The sequence below is a fragment of the Engystomops pustulosus genome, chromosome 5, assembly GCF_040894005.1.
Source record: "Engystomops pustulosus chromosome 5, aEngPut4.maternal, whole genome shotgun sequence".
NCBI lineage: Eukaryota > Metazoa > Chordata > Amphibia > Anura > Leptodactylidae > Engystomops > Engystomops pustulosus.
Window position 1 is genome coordinate 139014058 of NC_092415.1, and position 19318 is coordinate 139033375.

The 19318-nt window shown below is 40.9% G+C and overlaps 1 protein-coding gene across 2 annotated transcripts in view; it reads right to left on the bottom strand.

Annotated features, from left to right (window-relative positions):
- Positions 1-5636: 5636 nt before the first annotated feature.
- Positions 5637-19318, bottom strand: part of ITGA9 (integrin subunit alpha 9) — a 262270-nt gene continuing 248588 nt past the window's right edge. For both annotated transcript variants that reach the window (XM_072153171.1, XM_072153172.1), the window contains one exon: positions 5637-12723. In XM_072153171.1, the coding sequence (XP_072009272.1) occupies positions 12625-12723 (99 nt within the window). In that variant the 3' untranslated portion in view covers positions 5637-12624. The remainder of the gene's footprint in view (positions 12724-19318) is intronic.

Consider the following 19318-nt stretch of genomic DNA (forward strand, 5'->3'; position numbering starts at 1 on the left):
CCATATTTTCTAGTAGCAAGAATGTAAGCCATGGGACGTGGCTTGGCCTTGAATGACACCGGAGGAGGTGACAGCTGAAACGGCTGGCGGAAGCAACAATAAATGGCCAAGGAGCTAGTGGAAGAAGCGCCTGGAGGCCGCAGCAGCGCCATTGATCCAGAGCAGGGGCCCCCAAACTAAGGTCCGTTTCTATGCGCCCCCCGTCGCATTTGGCCGCAGCCTCCGGCAGTCGGACAGGGGCCTCCGTCCGAACAGGAAGCTCCTGCCCGTCACTGTATAGTGCTCGACGCGGCCGCTCGATAACTATTATTGCAGATGGAGCGATGTGGCTGGAAAATAACCCTCGCTCTTTGAACCTGGATGCACGGCCGCGTGAAGACGTCATCACGCGGCCATGCATCTTTTCCTGTCCGACAGCAGCCAGAATAAAGAAGACGCCGGCCGGGAGCAGAGGTGAGTACAGGATTTTTAATTTTTTTTAAACAGCAGTAAAAACATTGGGCCGGCCGGGGGACCCTAATATATGAAAAATTCATTATGGGAGTAGCATATAAAACAATGAATGGTGGGGGGGGGGGCATATAAAACATCAAATGGTGGGGAGGGGAGCATATAAAATAACTAATGGTGGGGGGGACATATAAAACAACGAATGGTGGGGGGGGGACATATAAAACAACAAATGGTGGGAGGGACATATAAAACAACTAATGGTGGGGGGCATATGAAACAACTAATGGTGGGGGGGTATATAAAACAACTGATGGTGGGGGGTATATAAAACAACTAACGGTGGGGGGGTTTAAAATAACTAATGGTGGGGGGTTTAAAATAACTAATGGTGGGGGGGGGGGACATATAAAACAACTAATGGTGGGGGGACATATAAAATAACTAATGGTGGGGGCATATAAAATAACTAATGGTGGGGGGCATATAAAACAACTAATGGTGGGGAGGGCATATAAAATAACTAATTGTGGGGGGGTATATAAAATAACTAATGGTGGGGGGACATATAAAACAACTAATGGTGGGGGGGACATATAAAATAACTAATGGTGGGGGGGCATATAAAATAACTAATGGTGGCGCGGGACATATAAAATAACTAATGGTGGCGCGGGACATATAAAATAACTAATGGTGGGGGGGCATATAATATAACTAATGGTGGCGCGGGACATATAAAATAACTAATGGTGGAGGGGGACATATAAAGTAACTAATTGTGTGGGGGAGCATAGGAAATAATTAATGGTGGGGTGCAGCATAGGAAATAATTAATGGTGGGGGGACATATAAAATAACTAATGGTGGGGGGCAGCATAGGAAATAATTAATGGTGGGTGGCAGCATAGGAAATAATTAATGGTGGGGGACAGTCTGGAAATTAATGGGGGGGCAGCATAGGAAATAATTAATGTAGATGGGTCCTAGTATATTTAATAATTAATTGTTACCCAATTAATTAATTCATTGGGCAAATATATAAAATAGTTCACAAGGGGGTGCAGTATATTAAATAATTAATTGAGGGGGGGCCCAGTGTATTACGGTTGCGGTCACAAGTAATGCTATTTATCAGGCCCTACAACGGTCTGAGAGGGACAGTGAACGGCCCCTATGTAAAAAGTTTGGGGACCCCTGATTCAGAGAAAGTAGCGTCTCACTTCCAAAGATTTGCACACGTTCTCCCGGTGCACAGTGGAGTAGAGCTGGACCCGGCACCCGACCCGGGAGACGAACCGGGAAGCTCAAAGTGGCCGACTCTGACGACCCCTCCATCCAAGATGGTTGCCGTGGCTAGATTGAGAGCGCCTGACACTCCAACACCTCCATATGGCACAAGCGCTCCAGAGGAACGACCATCCACCTCCTCCCCCTCCTGCAGACAGAGGTGCTCAGCCTACTCTCCAAGAGGTCCTGATTGCTATGAGCAGCTGTAATAGTGCCATATCATCGCTATGCTAATTGGCGGGTGAGGGAAGATATTAATATTATACAGTATGATGGGTGTCTGAAAGGATAAGAGTGCTGGAGGGCCGAGTAGGGGAAGCAGAGGACCAACTCCCGCCAATTAAAAGAGGTTTCTCGCATGTACAATACTATGGCGACTCTGCTCGCTAAACAGAATGATATGGAAAACAGACTTCAGAGGAACAATGTGCGTGTCATAGGGATACCAGAGAGAACAGAAGGGCAAATGTGTTAAATGTTGGTTTGTTATGTATTTTGTATTTGTTATGTCTGGGCAACTGCATTTTTTAAAGCGCTGTACGGTGATTGTTATATTGCTATCTCAGGGTAATGGCGGGTAAAGCTAGAATTGTAGCCTGGAATGATAGGGGGTTGGGAGACTCCTCTAAGAGATATGCCATACTAACAGCTATCAAACAATATAAGCCCGCAACACTCTGTTTATCCGAAACCCATATTACGGTGTCCACGGTGGCGAGCATGGGTCGCTCCTGGGTAGGGGCAGTGTGTCACTCCACTTACTCCTCACATTCTAGAGGGGTGAGTGTATTGGTACACAAAGCAATTCCATTTCACTGTATTAAAAGCACTATAGACCCGGATGGGTAGTATGCAGCTCTTCACTGTACGCTGTATGCTAAGGAAATTCTTCTCATTGCAGTTTATATTCCCCCACCTTACTCCCCTATCACACTTAACAAGATACTTACTCTGGCCGCAGAGACTCCAGATCTCCCTATCCTGGTTATAGGGTGCCGAGGCAATATACCGCCTAATAGTCCAGATACTACTACAGCCAGGGTCATTAATGAGGCGGGGATGACTGATGTCTGGAGACACAGGTTCCCAACTATGCAGAAATTTTTACTCCAGTTCCCACGACTCCCTGTCACACATTGATCTTGCTCTTGGGAATGAAAAAACGCTAGCGATGGTGAAGGAGGTTGATTATGCACTCCGAAATGTGTCTGACCATTCCCCCGTGTTGGTTAAGCTATAATTGGCTGCAGACATGGGGGATGGGCTGTGCCTTTGGAAGCTTAACCTGTTCTGGATACCTATTCTGTACCCGCTAGATATAATTTCACAAGAAGTAACTGAATTCCTCCAGTTTAATGTGGGCTCCCTATCTCACCTGGTAATTTGGGGCGCACTGAAATCCTTTATTAGGGATTGCTTTAATAAAATAATATTATTACTACAAAGGGTACAAGATACTAAAAGAAGCTATGCAGATAATGGTGCAGAGGCGGATAGGGCAGACTGGGTGGAAGCACAGGAGCTGCTAAAAACCCACACAATAGCAACAGCTGAGGCCAAGAAATTCTTTGTTATGGGGAAATACTTTGAAGGAAAATCAAAGGCAAATTGTTGGCATCAGTGATCAGGGCACAGAGAATCTCCTCTCGCATACAATCTCTGACCAATGTATCGGGGGAAATAACTACCTCAGACGGAGATATCCTCAAAATTTTTAGGGCATTTTATGAGGATACCTACACATCTAACCTTAATAGGGCAGATGCAGAAATGAGACCTTTTTAGATAAAATCTCTCTACCCAAATTAACGATGGACCAAAAGAGAGCATTAGTTGCCTCAATTAGATTAGAAGAACTAGAAGAGGCCATCAAAACCTTCCCGAATGAGAAATTACCGGGGACAGATGGTCTGCCAGAGGATGTATTCAAGACTTACAGGTCCCTTTTACTGTCAGAGCTTCTGAAGGTCATCAAGACAGCGGAGGAACTAGGAAAACTCTCTGCTTCCAAGGGGGATGCAGTTATTGTCGTAATACCCAAGCCAGGAAAAGCCCCACTGTTACCTGAGTCATATAGGCAAATATCAATATTGTGTACAGACGTCAAACTTATAGTAAAGATTTTGGCCAATAGGTTGATTGGCGTAATATTAGTGCTGGTCCACAGTGATCAAACAGGCTTCATGCTCGGCAAATCGACAGCCATCAACCTTCAGCGACTGTTCCTAGACTTACAGATGCAGCAAGAGGGAGATGGCACCAGAGCAATACTGTCACTGGACGCCGCCAAGGCATTCAACAGTGTCGATTGGCCCTTCTTATGGGTAGTAATGAGGAGAATGTATTTTGGACCCAAGTATTTGAAATGGGTACAAATTCTATATAGGTCACCTAGAGCCCAGATCAGAGCAAATTACCTTCTGTCTGAACCTTTTGCCCTTCACGGGGTTATGAGACAGGGATGCCCACTATCCCCTTTCCTTTTTGCCCTGGCGACAGAGCCCCTGGTCTGTTTAGTGATATCTTCCCCAGACGTTCAGGGTTTCCAATATGCTGCAAAGGGGGAACGCATTGTTTGTGTGAGATATAGAGAGGTGTCTCGACCCAATTATGAGCTTTTTAACAGAATTTGTTTGTCTGGCCTTACCATCAATTGACACAAAGCAGTGCTAATGCCTCTAGACCCTGTACCAGCTACCCTAGACCTGCATCAGATCCAATCGGTTTCCACTTTCAAGTACCTAGGCATCTGGATTTCGCCTAGAGTACTCAATTATGTGACCATTAACTTAGACCCGTTGATGGAAAGAGTGACATTCAAGGTAGAGTGCCGTCTCCCCCATCAGTAATAGTTAGAACCAACCTATGCAAAATGGTGCTTATGCCACAATTTCTGTATATCCTCCATAACTCCCTGGTGTGGATACCATTGAGCACTTTCAATCCAAAAGCTATTTAGAGCTCTTATATGGGGTAAAAAATCAGCTAGAATTAAATTAGAAATACTGCAAAGGGCAAAAGATCAGGGTGGTTTGGCAGTGGGAGGAAATCCTAGGGCCATTAAAGGACGAACAATGATCCAATGCTCTATCTGTAGTCCCTTCATTATCCCTCTGTGAAGCTCAGTTGTCCCAATTGTATTTAATACACAGAGTTTATCGCACCCCTCACTAGCTATAAAGGGTATGTCTAAGGGGAGAGGATACGTGCCCAAGATTTGGCATGGCTGGTGCCCATCTGATGCACATGATGTGGAAGTGTAGAAAACTAAGGAGATTTTGGAAAAATGTCCTAAATTTGATAACTAAAGTATTTGGAGTAACGTCTCAGGCTACGCTGGTGGTCTGCCTCCTTGGATTGTTAGATCAATATGATTGGGAAGATGGAGTGTTTCTGGGGGTGAGCAGAATGCTCTACCAAGCTAGGAAACTCATTGCTATGTACTGGCTGCACCCCGCTGCACCAGGGTTGGAGGCATATGTAAACAAAATGGATAACATCATAAGGTTGGAAAAAAGTGTTTATTGCAACCGGAAAGCAAAAGCGAAATTTGAGCAAATATGGAGTCCCTGGCTGGACTTTCCGGGACTCCCATCAATACATTTTAGACACAACCCCTTCTCTGCAGTAATTGCTTGTTAAAGCTTCTTATATGTGAACATCTATGTAACAACTCATTCATTGTTCACCCATGTAACATCAAAATCCTTATGTAACCATTGTAAAATGCTGTCTTGTCTGGTCTGTTTAAGGGGCAGGGGGAGGGAGTTTGTATATGAAAAGGGAGGGGTGGGGTGGTGTTGGGAAATGTCTGTGTATTTGTAAAATTGTTGAAAAATCAATTAAAAACTTTTTGATTAAAAAAAAAAAAAGAATGTAAGCCATAACACAATGAATGATTTAAATTAGTTTACACTTTATTGCCCCTTTCCATCCCCCCCAAAAAAAAACATTTGAAAAATTCTACAACAGTGCATGTGAATGAGATATCAGGTGATCCAACAATACAGTTTAGTTTTGATAAAGCCACTTTTTTTACGTTTAGCAGTTTGAAGTTAGGGGGAAACATTGAGTAATTTTATTTTTTTCTAAAATCAATTACAATGAATTTGGAATTCACACTAGAACTGTACTCATATACATTCAATGTTGTTTTCATATAAGTGAATATACATACATATTTCTAACCCATGTGCAATATATTTCATGTGCTCCTATAAACAACAGAAATGTAAAATATCAAAATAAAATTGCCTTCAACCTTGTCCTCAGCAAATGCATGCATGACTTCATTAACAACGGATGAAATAAGTATTGAACCAGTATTATAAGAAAATATATTTCTAAACATGTTTTCTAACAATGTATCCCATCCACAGTAGCTGTGTAATAATGAGAAAGGACACAAAAAAGTATTAAACACTTGAAGAAAGGGAGGTGCAAAAACTCATAGAAAGCCATGATACCAGCTGATATTTAATTACAATGCAATCCTGCCACTTTGTGAAAAATAATATAAGCTGGTTCAGCTGATGGCCTATAAAAAGCTGCCTCATTACCAAGATGCTACAAAAGAGACGTATCATGATGGGTAAAACTAGCGAGCTGTCTCTAGGCCGTCGTAACCTTACTATTAAAAAAATATACTGATGGCATTGGCTGCATTAGAATTTCTAAACTAATAAAGTCATCAGGGCAAACAAAAAGTATGTACAAGTGTATTTAAAGTTTGCTCTACAACATTTAAACAAGCTTGGAAAATCTAGTCTGGTCAGTTGAGGCCAAAATTGAATTCTTTGAATGCAATAAACATCCTGGGGGAGATTTATCAACAAAGGGCTAATCTTTAGTTTCTAATGCATACAACTAGTTTTTCTAGAAGATCTCTCTTGAAGTGAAATTGACCTAATAAATCAGCAGAAATTGACCTAATAAACCAATACCAGTCTGTTGTCAATCAGATGAACACCTTCCATATCATGTTTCTTTCATGACCCAGTGTGTTGGAATCATCCAGAAAATAAACTTTGTAGTGAGATGTAAACTGGGTGTATAAAGTCAAGGAGGCGGAGATTCTAGCACTGAAGTCAAGCTCTCTCTGCTCCAGAAAGCCCCCATCACTGTAATTGATGGTCCTGTATCCAGAGACATCACTATCCAGATCTCCTGAAGTCCAATGCATGATGTCAATCACAGAGGATAAGGCGTTCAGGGCTCCATACCTTGACTTCAGTGTTAAACTCTTCTCCTCCTTGACTTTATACAACCAATTTACATCTCACTTCAAAGTTGATTTTCTAGCCGATTCCATCACACTGAAGTATGGAAGATATAAAAACTAGAAGGTATTATGCAGTTTGACAGTATACTGGTAGTGGTTTATTAGGCCAATAGCTGATGACAAGTTCCCTTTAAATACATTTTAGTTCAATACTTTTCCCTGTGTTGTTTCTCATTTTTAAACTTAATTTCTGGACATCTAAGACCTGTTACTAACATTTACATAAATAGCTCCTTTAAAAATATATTTAAATAATTTGTGCTGTGTTCAATACTTATACTGTATCAATTGATAACCTTAAACTTTTGTCACTTGTAGGTAATAGACCCATATTTAAAGGTTTAATAATTTATGTTAAATAAATTATTGAGCAAGATACATATTACAGAAACTGCTACAATGGCCATATAATGCATGAAGTAAAGTAACATTTGACTTGTGTCTTAGACACAGTAAAACACACCTCTATACAATAGCTGTAGAGTTATAGCACAGTTATAGTTGTGTAAAGTTCTCATAGCAGTGTGATCCAGAACAATTATAACTTAATCTGCTGCTAGGTTGTTTCCATTCCTGTGTAATATCTATTAAAGGAAACCTACTATTTGATTTGTTGCATTATGAAGCAAACATACCTTGAGAATGTTGTAGCTACAGTGATGCAGGATCATATCTTGGTTATTCCCTGCGTTGAATGGTTTTGCTGAAAAAACTATTCTAAAATTCAGGACCTTGGGAAAGCTGTGTCAGGGTGGCAGCGTACATAAACACATTACAAACAGGGATTGGCATTAAACATGGAGGTTGGTCAAGACATGACTAATCAACCTGAGCTGGATCACTCATACACAGCAACTGGGGGATGGTGATTAACCAAGATATGATCCTGCATCAGTGTAGCTACAGCATTCTCAAGGTATGTTTGCTTCATAAAGCATCCAATCAAACGGCAGGTTTCTTTTAAGAGCTACATTTTTATTATGAATACCAGATACATGTGTACCTGTAAATCTCAACAATATGGATACTATGGGGCTCATATACTAAGGGTCCGCAGAGCGCATTTTCGGAGGGTTTCCCGACAATTTCCGTTTTGCGCCAAATAGCCCCAGGATTTTGCCGCACGCGATCAGCCGTCGGACAACCCAACGGATTCGAACAACGTGCAGGATTTAACATTTAGAATTGTGTCGCAAGACATGCACTTACAAGCACCGGGAAGAAGTGAACTCCGACGGACCTCGCCACAGAAGCGACGGATGCAGGAACTTGGGCGCACAATCTTAGAATCGCGGCAGACCCAAATCCTCGTCGGACAACGCACCGTGGGATCGCGACAGGACTGGGTAAGTAAATCTGCCCCTCTATGTTTTTATTTATGAAGACACAGCTATTGTCCCAGCAGTGTCAGTAATTCTATCATTGTTCTTTTCGTGTCCTTTAATCCTTTCTATCACTTCCCGATATATACCCAAAAGTAAAACCAGCATAATGTAGGGCACTTTCTAAGCTTTCCAGGTATACTGTACCTCTTTCCAAGCAGTCTGTCATTTTAGAAAGAATTCAGTTTGATGCAAATAAACTTGAATAAAGTGCAAATGCACCTTTTTTCATCTTTCTACATCTTCTTTCAGTAAAAGCTGCCACTCATTGGGGGAGATTTATCACATGTGCCACCAGATACATCAACAGGCTTGGGCCTTCTGATGTATCAATGTATATTTGTATGCCAGGTCCTACTGTGTGCTACAAAGAAGTAAAGAGGTAAAACTGCAGGCATTTCCATTTCCCTGGCCAAACACATAGCTCATTTGCAAAAACATTAAAAAAAATTACAAAATCACTGATCACCTGAAAACAGGGAATTCTCTACACAACAATATACTTACTTTTGGGTAGGTTGGAAAGAGGGACACTCCCTTTAATATGAAACAGTACATTAAATTTACATTGTGAGATGCAATACTATTTATAGTAATATTTTTAATATATTTATATTTAATTTTTTCAGCTGATGTTTAGCCGGGCTAATTTTGCCAAATTCCTAAAGTTGTGGCTTTTTATTATTAACTTAACAATTTGTGGGATAGTCAGATGCATTTTAGGTTTTATTGGTACAATTTTGTGGCACAAATATAGTTTTGTTACAAAACTATAGTTTAGTAAAAAAAACACAGAAGTGCACCAGTTTGATTGTGGTATAAATAGGTTCTTTTTGTTCTATTGGCCCAACTAATGACGTAATAAATATGTATCTTTATTCAAATAGCTGCTAACAGACATCCCAAAAAATTGTTTGTGTGCATGAGGCCTAAGAGAGAACAGCTGCGACACAAATGACTTTTAAAGTGACTGATATCAGCTAAAAAATATAAGTGAAATATTGAAGTCTTAAACACTTATCAAACACGCAAACTTGTCTATTTATCTATTTACAGTCTGCAGCTTTCTATCTTTTTGGAGCTTGCAAATGTATTTAAAAACTATCTGGGCCGGTTCTGTGTCGTGGCTGCACTGTGTCCAACAAGACAGAAAAAATGTGGACCTAAAGGGGTGTGGTAGTGCTTAGTTGGAGTTTAATCAATACATTTAATACAGCGACTCAACAGAATTGTGTTGCACACTGTGGGGCACATTTACTATGAGCTGTGCGCCAGTTTCTGTCAGACTTTGCACGTTCTTTTAGGTGTAAACTGCTTGCACAGGTATTTAAGAAGTGCCAGCACCACATTTGTCAAATTGATAATTCTGGGCTATTGTGTAAGAATTCTGGAGGATATTGTATCAATGTGATAAATGGTATTGCGTTATAGTGAAGAGTTTGATTTTGGAGGCTATACAGCAAAAAGGGGTTCCAAGTCAAAAATAATCATATGTGGTTGTCCAATCTTCTTCTATACCTCTCTTATAGATGGGTGATAAGCTAAGGCGATATCGCCTTCCTTTGAGCTTGGCCACAGGGACTGCTGTTGGCTTAGGTAGATAAGAAGAAGTGACATAATACAATTTATAATACACCAGTGACAAGAGTACTCTGTAAAATAGAATGATCAGAGCGTTTAATGCTGTGTCTCCAATCTCTACAGTTATCTGGTCAGCTGTAGGATCTATTTTTAGAATAACAGAATTACAAGAACAGTAAAGGGGTTTTCCGGGTAATAAAGAAGTGCAGGGTTATAACAACAGCTGTAGCGGCTGCTACAGGGCCTGAACTTGGCCGCTCCTTTCTCCTGGCCAACGGCACAGCCGGTGCCCTTTTCCAAGCCCAACCACTGGCCCTCCCATATATGTGTATATTTGCTATATGTATGTGTATATGGTGTGTTTATACTGTATGTATAAATATATGATGTATATATATATTTGTATGTATATAATGGGGCTCATTTACTAAGGGTTTGCGGACGCACTTTCGGGATTTGCGCCGCTGTGATAGGTATTTAACAGGGGATTGTGTCGCATGCAATCGGATTGTGTCACTTACATGCAACAAAAATCGGGGGGGGGGGGGGGAGTGCCGTCGGACGATCCGACTGATTCGGACTGAGCGCGGGATTTAACTTTTAAATTGTTTCGCAAGATAAAGCACTGACATGCACCAGGAAAAAGAAAGTGAACTCCGGTGGACTTGAGCGGGGAAGTGACACATGCAGCATATCGGAAGTACGATCTTAGTGAATCACGGCACAATGCACTTTCGGGGAACGAGTCAGGACCGGTAAGTAAATGTGTCCCAATGTGTATGTACTATACAGTATGTGTGTATAAATGTATGGATGTGTACATACTGCATACTGTGCTTATATACTGCATTAGTTTGTATGTGAGTATGAGTATAGAACTTTATGTGTGTGTATATAATATAAATGTGAGTATATATGAGTGTATAAATGTGTGTATATGAGTGTATAAATGTATGTGATTGTAGAAACGTGTCTTGAGAAATATGTATATATTTATTTTAAGGGGAAGTGGGGGCCCCATGCAGAAATCTGCTATGTGATCAAAGCTCTCCCCTGAATATGTTGTCCATAGTGAAGAATTGTAAAAGATAACTAAAGAACCCTAACTAACCAAATAAACTCTCCTCCTGCTCTAGTAACACAACTCCATTGCTGAGCTGCCCATATACCCACGTCAGTGACTGACTTCAGCAGCATATGGCACAAGGCTTGTGATTGATTCCAGCGATTTTGTGGAGTAAAAGGGCAAAGCATCACTTCAGCCCAATAAACAAAACATGAAGGGAGGCCCAGACCTGCAACACTAGTGCCCTTATTTTGGGCACATTTTTGTTATGTTCAAAAAAAACCTTAAACTTTGTGTAAAAAGTGCAACAAAAGTACTTGATTACATGATAGACATGAACCTCTTATAAAAACAAGATACTGAAGGGCTACATTATTCACTAAAATATATTACACAAGAGACAAAAACCCTATAAGTTATATTCTAATACTCTGTGGTGGTGATGTCATTCCTTATACTCGGTCATTCAGTGATGTCATGCTTGGATTCTATAAATACTAATTAAGAAACATTTGTAAAACAGTGAAGGCATATGTGTCACATAAACATCATATCTCTCATTTCCCCCCTATAATATTCTGCCATACTCTTCAATTTACTTTTTTTGTAGCTGTAGGGTGTGACAGTGATGATGTATAATGCATATATAGGATAAGTACAAAGCAGCAATAATGACTATTTTTATTCTTCATTTGTCCTACATTCTTTACAGATAAAAGCTCACAAACCTATAAAATCATTCCAGAAAAATGGAATTTGAGGTACTGATTCTTGTGATCATTGGGAAGTCATATAATTTATTGAAATAAAGGAAAGCTCTCATAATGTGTGTGTGCATTTTTATGTACAAAGACACCTGTATAAATCTATACATTTATACAATATGTAAGGACACTGATCCCACCAAAATGAGCACTCTAAAAATAAAAGCTTGATCTAGGTTAGTAGCTCCAACCTGTAGATCTCCAGCAGGAGTACAATAATAATGCTAGGCATGTCCAAATAGATTGCCTTTTTATAGAAGATGGAGAGCCACAGGTTGGAAACCACTGAAATAGGGGAATTTCATCCCATGGATTTGTTTCAAGAATATGAGGGTCAGTGCAACTCTGTACAATGGCTTTTACCTTTAATGAATGCACAGCTTGGAGGGATCAGCACAAGTAGCCAGGCATCAGTGCTTTAGAGAAATGTACAGCTCTTCATAACATACAGTATATCTTCAAATATAAAGACAAGTTCACTTTAAAAGTTGATTATTTATATATATAAAAAAAACCTAAACTTTTTGGTAACAGCTTTTCCCTGAAGTTACACCACATACTTTGATGGATTCACAAATATTGCCATTGTGTTGGCAGAAGGAACAGTTTTGCTCCAGTCACTTCATGTGGCTTCAGTGGTTGCCTCGGGACACACTCTCCTTTGCTAGTCAGCCTGATAAAAGAATAAACAGCATCAACAAGCCTCCGGAAAATCTGGAGAAGATTCTTTTCTTCCACATATGGAAGATACAAGAGAAGAGCCAATCAGCTAGCAAATGTGTGTCTTGTGACTGGGATGGCACTTGGCGCTCATTGATTTTTCTGAACCCAGTCCCAACTTTCTTCGTTATCTTTCCGATTCCTTTCAGCTTCAATTATTTCTTTATACTTCCGGCGAAAGAAGCCCATCTAAAAACAAAGGCAGAAGTAAATAGATGGGTGTTATATATGAAAGCCAAAATATTATATACATTTTTTATTAGTTGCAAAAGAAGGTGAGAAAATTAATTTTGTAATTCCCTCTTAAGAAGTCTGAGATTGGAAACAAATCGGGCTGGCAGCACACAATAGTGCTTGGTCAATGAAAAACTGTGTGTTTGCCAGATTTCGCAGACCGACCATTTATTTTAATATTGATATTTAGTAGAGCTTTGATGGAAGCTGGCTTCAGACAGATGTATTAAAGTTCCTAAAATACTTATTTTCTGGTCTGAACACTGCCCCAAGATCCAGACTCACAGCATTGTTGTTTTATATGATGCTGTGGATTGACGCCTTGATCATGTACTGTAATCAAGTACAGTAGGAAGAGACTCACATGACTATGATGATGTAAGTCTTGGTCCCCCAAAAGTGGCCAGTACAGGAAATATGGCTGCCATAAAGTCCACATAGTGGTCGAAACACCAACATTTGAAATTGACCTATAAATTTTGGAAAAGCAAAATACAAGCAGGGAATCGCCCGCTAATTCTCATAGGTCTTTGTTTTCTAATCATATCACATAGATCCACATGATTGTTGAAGTACATACTGATGTTATCATTACCACTTGGGCCAGTGATTAGTTGCAGTGGGATTGTACATACAGGGCTATATTATGGAGAAGGCTCCCAAGACCCCAGGGGCCCCAACACTTTGCTCATAAGGGGCCCCCACCAGATCACAGATTTAAGCTGTCTCCGTGAGTTGTGAGCAGAGACACATGCCTCTGCCTCCCAGCTTCCATACTGTCAGTAACTCACTGGCTCACTCAGTGAGGGTATGTCCACGCAGCTCTGTAATCAATCTCATTCTGCATTCAGCATACTTTTCAGGAGCTTCGCTGCATGCAGAGCGACACCTGACCTCTACTCTCCTCTTAGTACCCAACACTGGATGGCTGAATTGGCCCGCCTTCCTCTAACCTGCTGATTAATCTGTGAGAGGATATGAAAGGACTCTTAGAGAAGCAGTATCACATGGGACTGTCGTGGTGACTGGGACTAGTAGTCACTACTACTGCCAGTGTGCCAGCCAGGTAAGCAACTATGCTAACACCACCCTTAATCCGGCCATGTGTACTTGACATTATTGGTGCAGGGTAGTAGACTGAAATAGCCATAGACCAACTGAGCAATGATGGATTTTATTTTTTTAATTTTACCAACCTCCCTGCTAGTAACATTTTTTAAAGGCATCATAAAGGCCAACTCTGCATTATATCTTGACTTGTGTAATTGACATGAAAAGTTCATGAGGAAATTTCCAACAGCACACTAAAGCAATCTATAGTCGGTGCATGCCCAACCGAACCAGGCCTCAATTCCTTCAATTACCGTAGTTTAATCAAAGAAAAAGAGCAGCCCTCCAATGTGTTGAAGATTCAAAGTGATAAGTGGTCCTTTTATTTCATACCAGTGTGAACAGCAGCGACGTCTCGGCTCAACATGAGCCTTTTTCAAGCTTGAATAGATTACTAAATCCGTTGAAGAAACCAGTTTTTACATGAGTGGCTATAGAGGAGCGGTTACCCCCACCCCCGGGAAACCGCTCCTATATAGCCACTCCCAGAGAACGAATGGTGTAGTCACTGCTCACATGGCTTTGTAGGGTAATATAAAACATATCTTTTTTTTTCTTTAAAACTGATATTTTTATACAAAAACTGTTTGGCAGTACTATGCTCTATAGGCACTGGGGGGGGGGGATGCTAAATATGGGTCTCCTGGTGACATGTTCCCTTTAAGGCACGATATAGGTGTGGATGCCCACTGTAGAAACCATGAAGGCTTTATTTTATCACTGCTACTATATTCAACCTAGTTGTTAAACATGTTTAGTATCTTAATTCTAGACTTTCTCCAAAAACAGCTCTGGCATTCTATAGACTACGCACATAGCCTACTAAGACATCAGCCAGGATTTCTGAGCAATATGTTCTCATGTGGAGCATGCTGGCATTAGATCTATAATAAAAGAGGGACTGGTTTTCCCAAAACCACATTCTCAAAGCAGACTTACAGCCAAATAAAATAGCAGCTTCAGTCACTTATACTAAGGGTAAAAAGATATGTTTTACATGAATACTTAAATGCATTTCCTGTACCCACTTAATAATAAATGATTGTATAGCTTGTTCCAATTAATATACTCAGTCCAGTGTGTGATGCTACCCAGTAAACTACAGCTGTAAGCAGACTGACACAGAAAACAAATGACAGAGTTTAACCCCTTAAGGACGCAGGGTTTTTTCGCTCATTTCTCGCTCTCCACCTTCAAAAATCCATAACTTTTTCATTTTTATGTGTACAGACCTGTGTGAGGGCTTATTTTGTGCGTAACAATTTTTACTTTCCCGTAATGTTATTTATTTTTACATGCCATGTACTGCGAAGCTGAAAAAAATTCCAAATGTGGAAAAATTGAAAAAAAAAATGTTCTTGTGGGCTCAGTTTTTATGACTTTGACTGTGCGCTCCAAATAACACCTCAGCTTTATTCTTTTGTTGGTGCAATCGCGGTGATAGCAAATTTATAAAGGTTTTATTGTAAAATTAAACGAATGTGTACAAAAAAGAAAAAAATTTTTTTGCCATCTTCTGACGCTAATAACTTTTTCATACTTTGGTGCACGGGGCTGGGGGAGATGTCATATTTTGTGAAATGAGCCGACGTTTTCATTGCTACCATTTTGAGGTCTGTGCAACATTTTGATAATTTTTTATTCCATTTTTTATGTGATGTAAAAAGGTGTAAAAGTCGCATTTCGGACATTTGGGCACCATTTCCCGCCTCGGAGGTCACCGCTGGCCGTAACCGGTTTTTATATTTTGATAGATCGGGCATTTTGGGACGCGGCGATATCTAATATTAATGTGAATTTTACTGTTTATTATGTTTTATATCAGTTCTAGGGAAAGGGGGGTGATTTGAATTTTTTATTTTTTTATTTTATTAATTTTTTTCTTTTTTTTTTCTTTTTTTTTTTCACTAATTCTTAGACCATATAGGGTACATTAACCCTAGATGGTCAGATCGCTCCTACCATATACTGCAATACTTCTGTATTGCAATTTATAACATTTTTGCAGCTCGTTCATTACAATGAGCCACTGGCTCATTGTAATGAATCTGCAGAAGCCATGTAGCCTCGGGTTAAACGAAGGCCCGAGGCTACCATGGCAACCGATCGCCGCCCCCCGATGACGTTCGGGGGCGTGACGATTGTAATAAAGATGGCGGCGCCCACGCGCCACCGTCTTTTAAATGCCGGCGGCGACTTTGCCGGCGGCAATGAAAGGGTTAATAGCCGCGATCGGTGCAAGCACCAACCGCGGTTATTAGGGGTGGGGGTTTGCTGCAATATGCAACAACCCCCACCCTTGTATGAAGAGGACTCAGCCCGTGAGCCCTCTTCATACATTCCCTGTACCTCTGCGCCATAGAGCTACGGCACAGAGCATTAAGGGGTTAAATAGCCCCCATCAATCCTGGTTAACAGGGTGATTAAACAAGCTACATTTGCACGGTGGTCCTTTCATTTTCAGGTGTCTCAAAGGTCATTGCCCATATATAGTATATATGGCGTATACACTCGAGTATAAGCCAACCCGAGTATAAGCCGAGACCCCTCATTTTAACACAAAAAAGGGGAAAACCGATTGACTCAAGTATAAGTAAAGGGTGGGAAATGCATTGGTAACATCCCCCCCATTATATAGCCAGCTCCCTGTAGTATATAGCCTGCCAGCCCCTCTAGTATATAGCCTGCCAGCCCGCTGTAGTATATAGCCTGCCAGCCCCCTGTAGGATATAGCCTGCCAGCCCCCTGTAGTATATTTGCCTGCCAGCCCCCTGTAGTATATAGCCTGCCAGCATCCTGTAGTATATAGCCACTAGCCCCTGCCCCAGTTTATAGCCTGCAGCCACAGCACCCAATATAGTGCCTGTAGGGAAAAAACTAAAAGTGTTCTCACCTTCTGACGTCCCCCCCCCCCCCCCCGGCAGGTCCTCTTATATACATCAATGCTCCGCGTTCATGCGTGGTCCGTCGCAGGCATCATGATGTCAGCCGCTTGCTGACATCATAGTGTGTGCCGGTGCTGGCGCACACTTTCGAATATCACGATGACTACGGCGGATCATGCAGGGACACGGAGCCCATGCCGGAGAATTGATGTATAGAAGAGGACCTGATTGGGGGGGGGGGGGGGAGGTAGAGGTAAACATTCCTCTACTCACACAGCTTTCACAAATCCCTCTGTAATATTACAATATCCACCTCTGTGTTACAGAACTTAGTATCATCTTCAAATATTAAAATGATACTGTCTAAACCTCATGTCATGGTCATTAATAAAAAAATATTAAAACAAACTAACCTTTGTGGCACCCCAATGTTAACAGCAGTACAATCAGAGAATGTACCATTTCATTACAATTTAAAAAATTTTTTTTAAGCCATATGTTTAATTTGTCTCGATAACGCCCCCCCCCCCCCCAACAAAGACTCAGCAATGTGTCACACTACCTAGAAGTTCAACTGCGAATGTAGGGTAATCAGTAAGCAGTCACTAGAGTGAATCTCCTCCCAGAAGAGACAAGTGTACTATAAACAAAGACATAGGCAGGAGAGATGATATTTGTTGAATGTTTCACATCTACACACACTGGACCACTGATCGCTTGTCAAGTTGTGCTTCTTTGACAACTAAGTATCAATTATTATAGCTTAATATTCAAGACTCATATTAAATATGAGGTTTTTTTTATAATGCACAATGTTATAGCTTATTTTTCTGTCCCATTATTGCTTTTTGGGGGCAGGTTTCATGACATTGGGGACTCATGTCATGTGCTTGGAGTCTCTATGGAGATACAGCGAACCCCTGCCATTGGCATAAGTATAGCCATATGGCGCTTCTAAATGGAACTGTATTACTATGTTTTTCCCATAGAAGCAAAGCTTCCATAATATCAAATTATTTAATTAAATTGCTCAATAATTAGATATAAGGCTTCCACTGAGATAGAGTAAGGTGATAAGGTATAATTATGCTTCATCACTGCATATCAGCATTATCTAAAGTTTTACCATTTATTTTTTCAACAAAGTAGAGATAAACGAATAAGATCAATAAAGGGGGTTGGTTTATAATGCATATTTATATATTTGCAGATGTGATCAGTTATTTTCTGATAGAAAATACTGTTATAAAGCCATAAAGCAGAACCTTACACAATACCATTGCCAGCCTAGAAATTAAGCCCATGTACAAGTGAAAAAAATACAGTGTTTAAGAATTTTACACCTTTTACTGGCTGCGAAAACCAATTGCACATAAAATAAACCAATGACCAAAATGTTAAAGCATATTATAACAAATGCTGCTTACACAATACAACATGTACGTATAACAGTATGTGTGTTTGGCATACATTTGACCGGTCATGTCCAGATATTTTTCTTAAACCGTATATACTTGAGTATAAGTCAACCCAAGTATAAGCTGAGGCCCCTAACTTTAACCCAAAAAAACTAAAAACCTATTGACTTCGAGTATAAGCCCAGGGTTGAGAAATGCATTGGTCACAGCCTCCCCCCAGCATATAGCCAACAGCCCCCCAGTATATAGCCAGTGCCTGCCCCACAGTATATAGCCAGTGCCTGCCCCACAGTATATAGCCAGTGCCTGACCCCCAGTACATAGCCAGTCCCTCCCCTAAGTGATATAGACAGCCCCACCCATAAATAGCCAGTGCCTGCCTACCGTATATAGCCAGTGTCTCCCCACCCCTTATATAGGCAGTGCCTGCGCCCCCTGTATATAGCCAGTAGCCCCCTACCCAGCCTAAAAAAACCCATAAAAACTCTGTACTCACCTTACCAATACCCCTCGCAGGTCTTCTTCTGTCATCAGCTCCGGTTCCGTCTTCAGCTCCCAACGCAGTCCCCTTGCACACACCATGACATCAGCCACTTGCTGACATTATAGTGTGTGCCGATGACGACGCACAAAGTATGATGTTGGCAAGCAGATGACGGCAAGGTTTGTGCAACGGGACTGCACGGGAGCCGAAGACGGAACTGCAGCTGAAGACAGAAGACAGAAGAGGACCAGCAGGGGCGTTGGAAAGGTGAGTACAGAGGTTTTTTTCATTGACTCAAGTGTAAGCCAAGATAGGGTTTTTCAGCACATTTTTAGTGCAGAAAAACTTGGCTTATACTCGAGTATATACAGTAATAATACATTTTATTACCAACTGTACCCCGTATTATGCATGCCATTTAGTTGTATTTCCTGTATTCCCTTTTTTTACCAAAAGAAATGTATTCACTACATGTAAGATGCCAACATGTAGTATGAAACATGGATACTATACCAAGAACAGAAGCCTCATCAGGGTACTATAGAGTACTTATCTCATAATAAAATAGGGCCACCCTTTTCAGGAGTTATTAAAGTAGCAGCATGTTCTGACGCAGGCTAAGAGCAGTATACACCATGTATAACTTTACCATA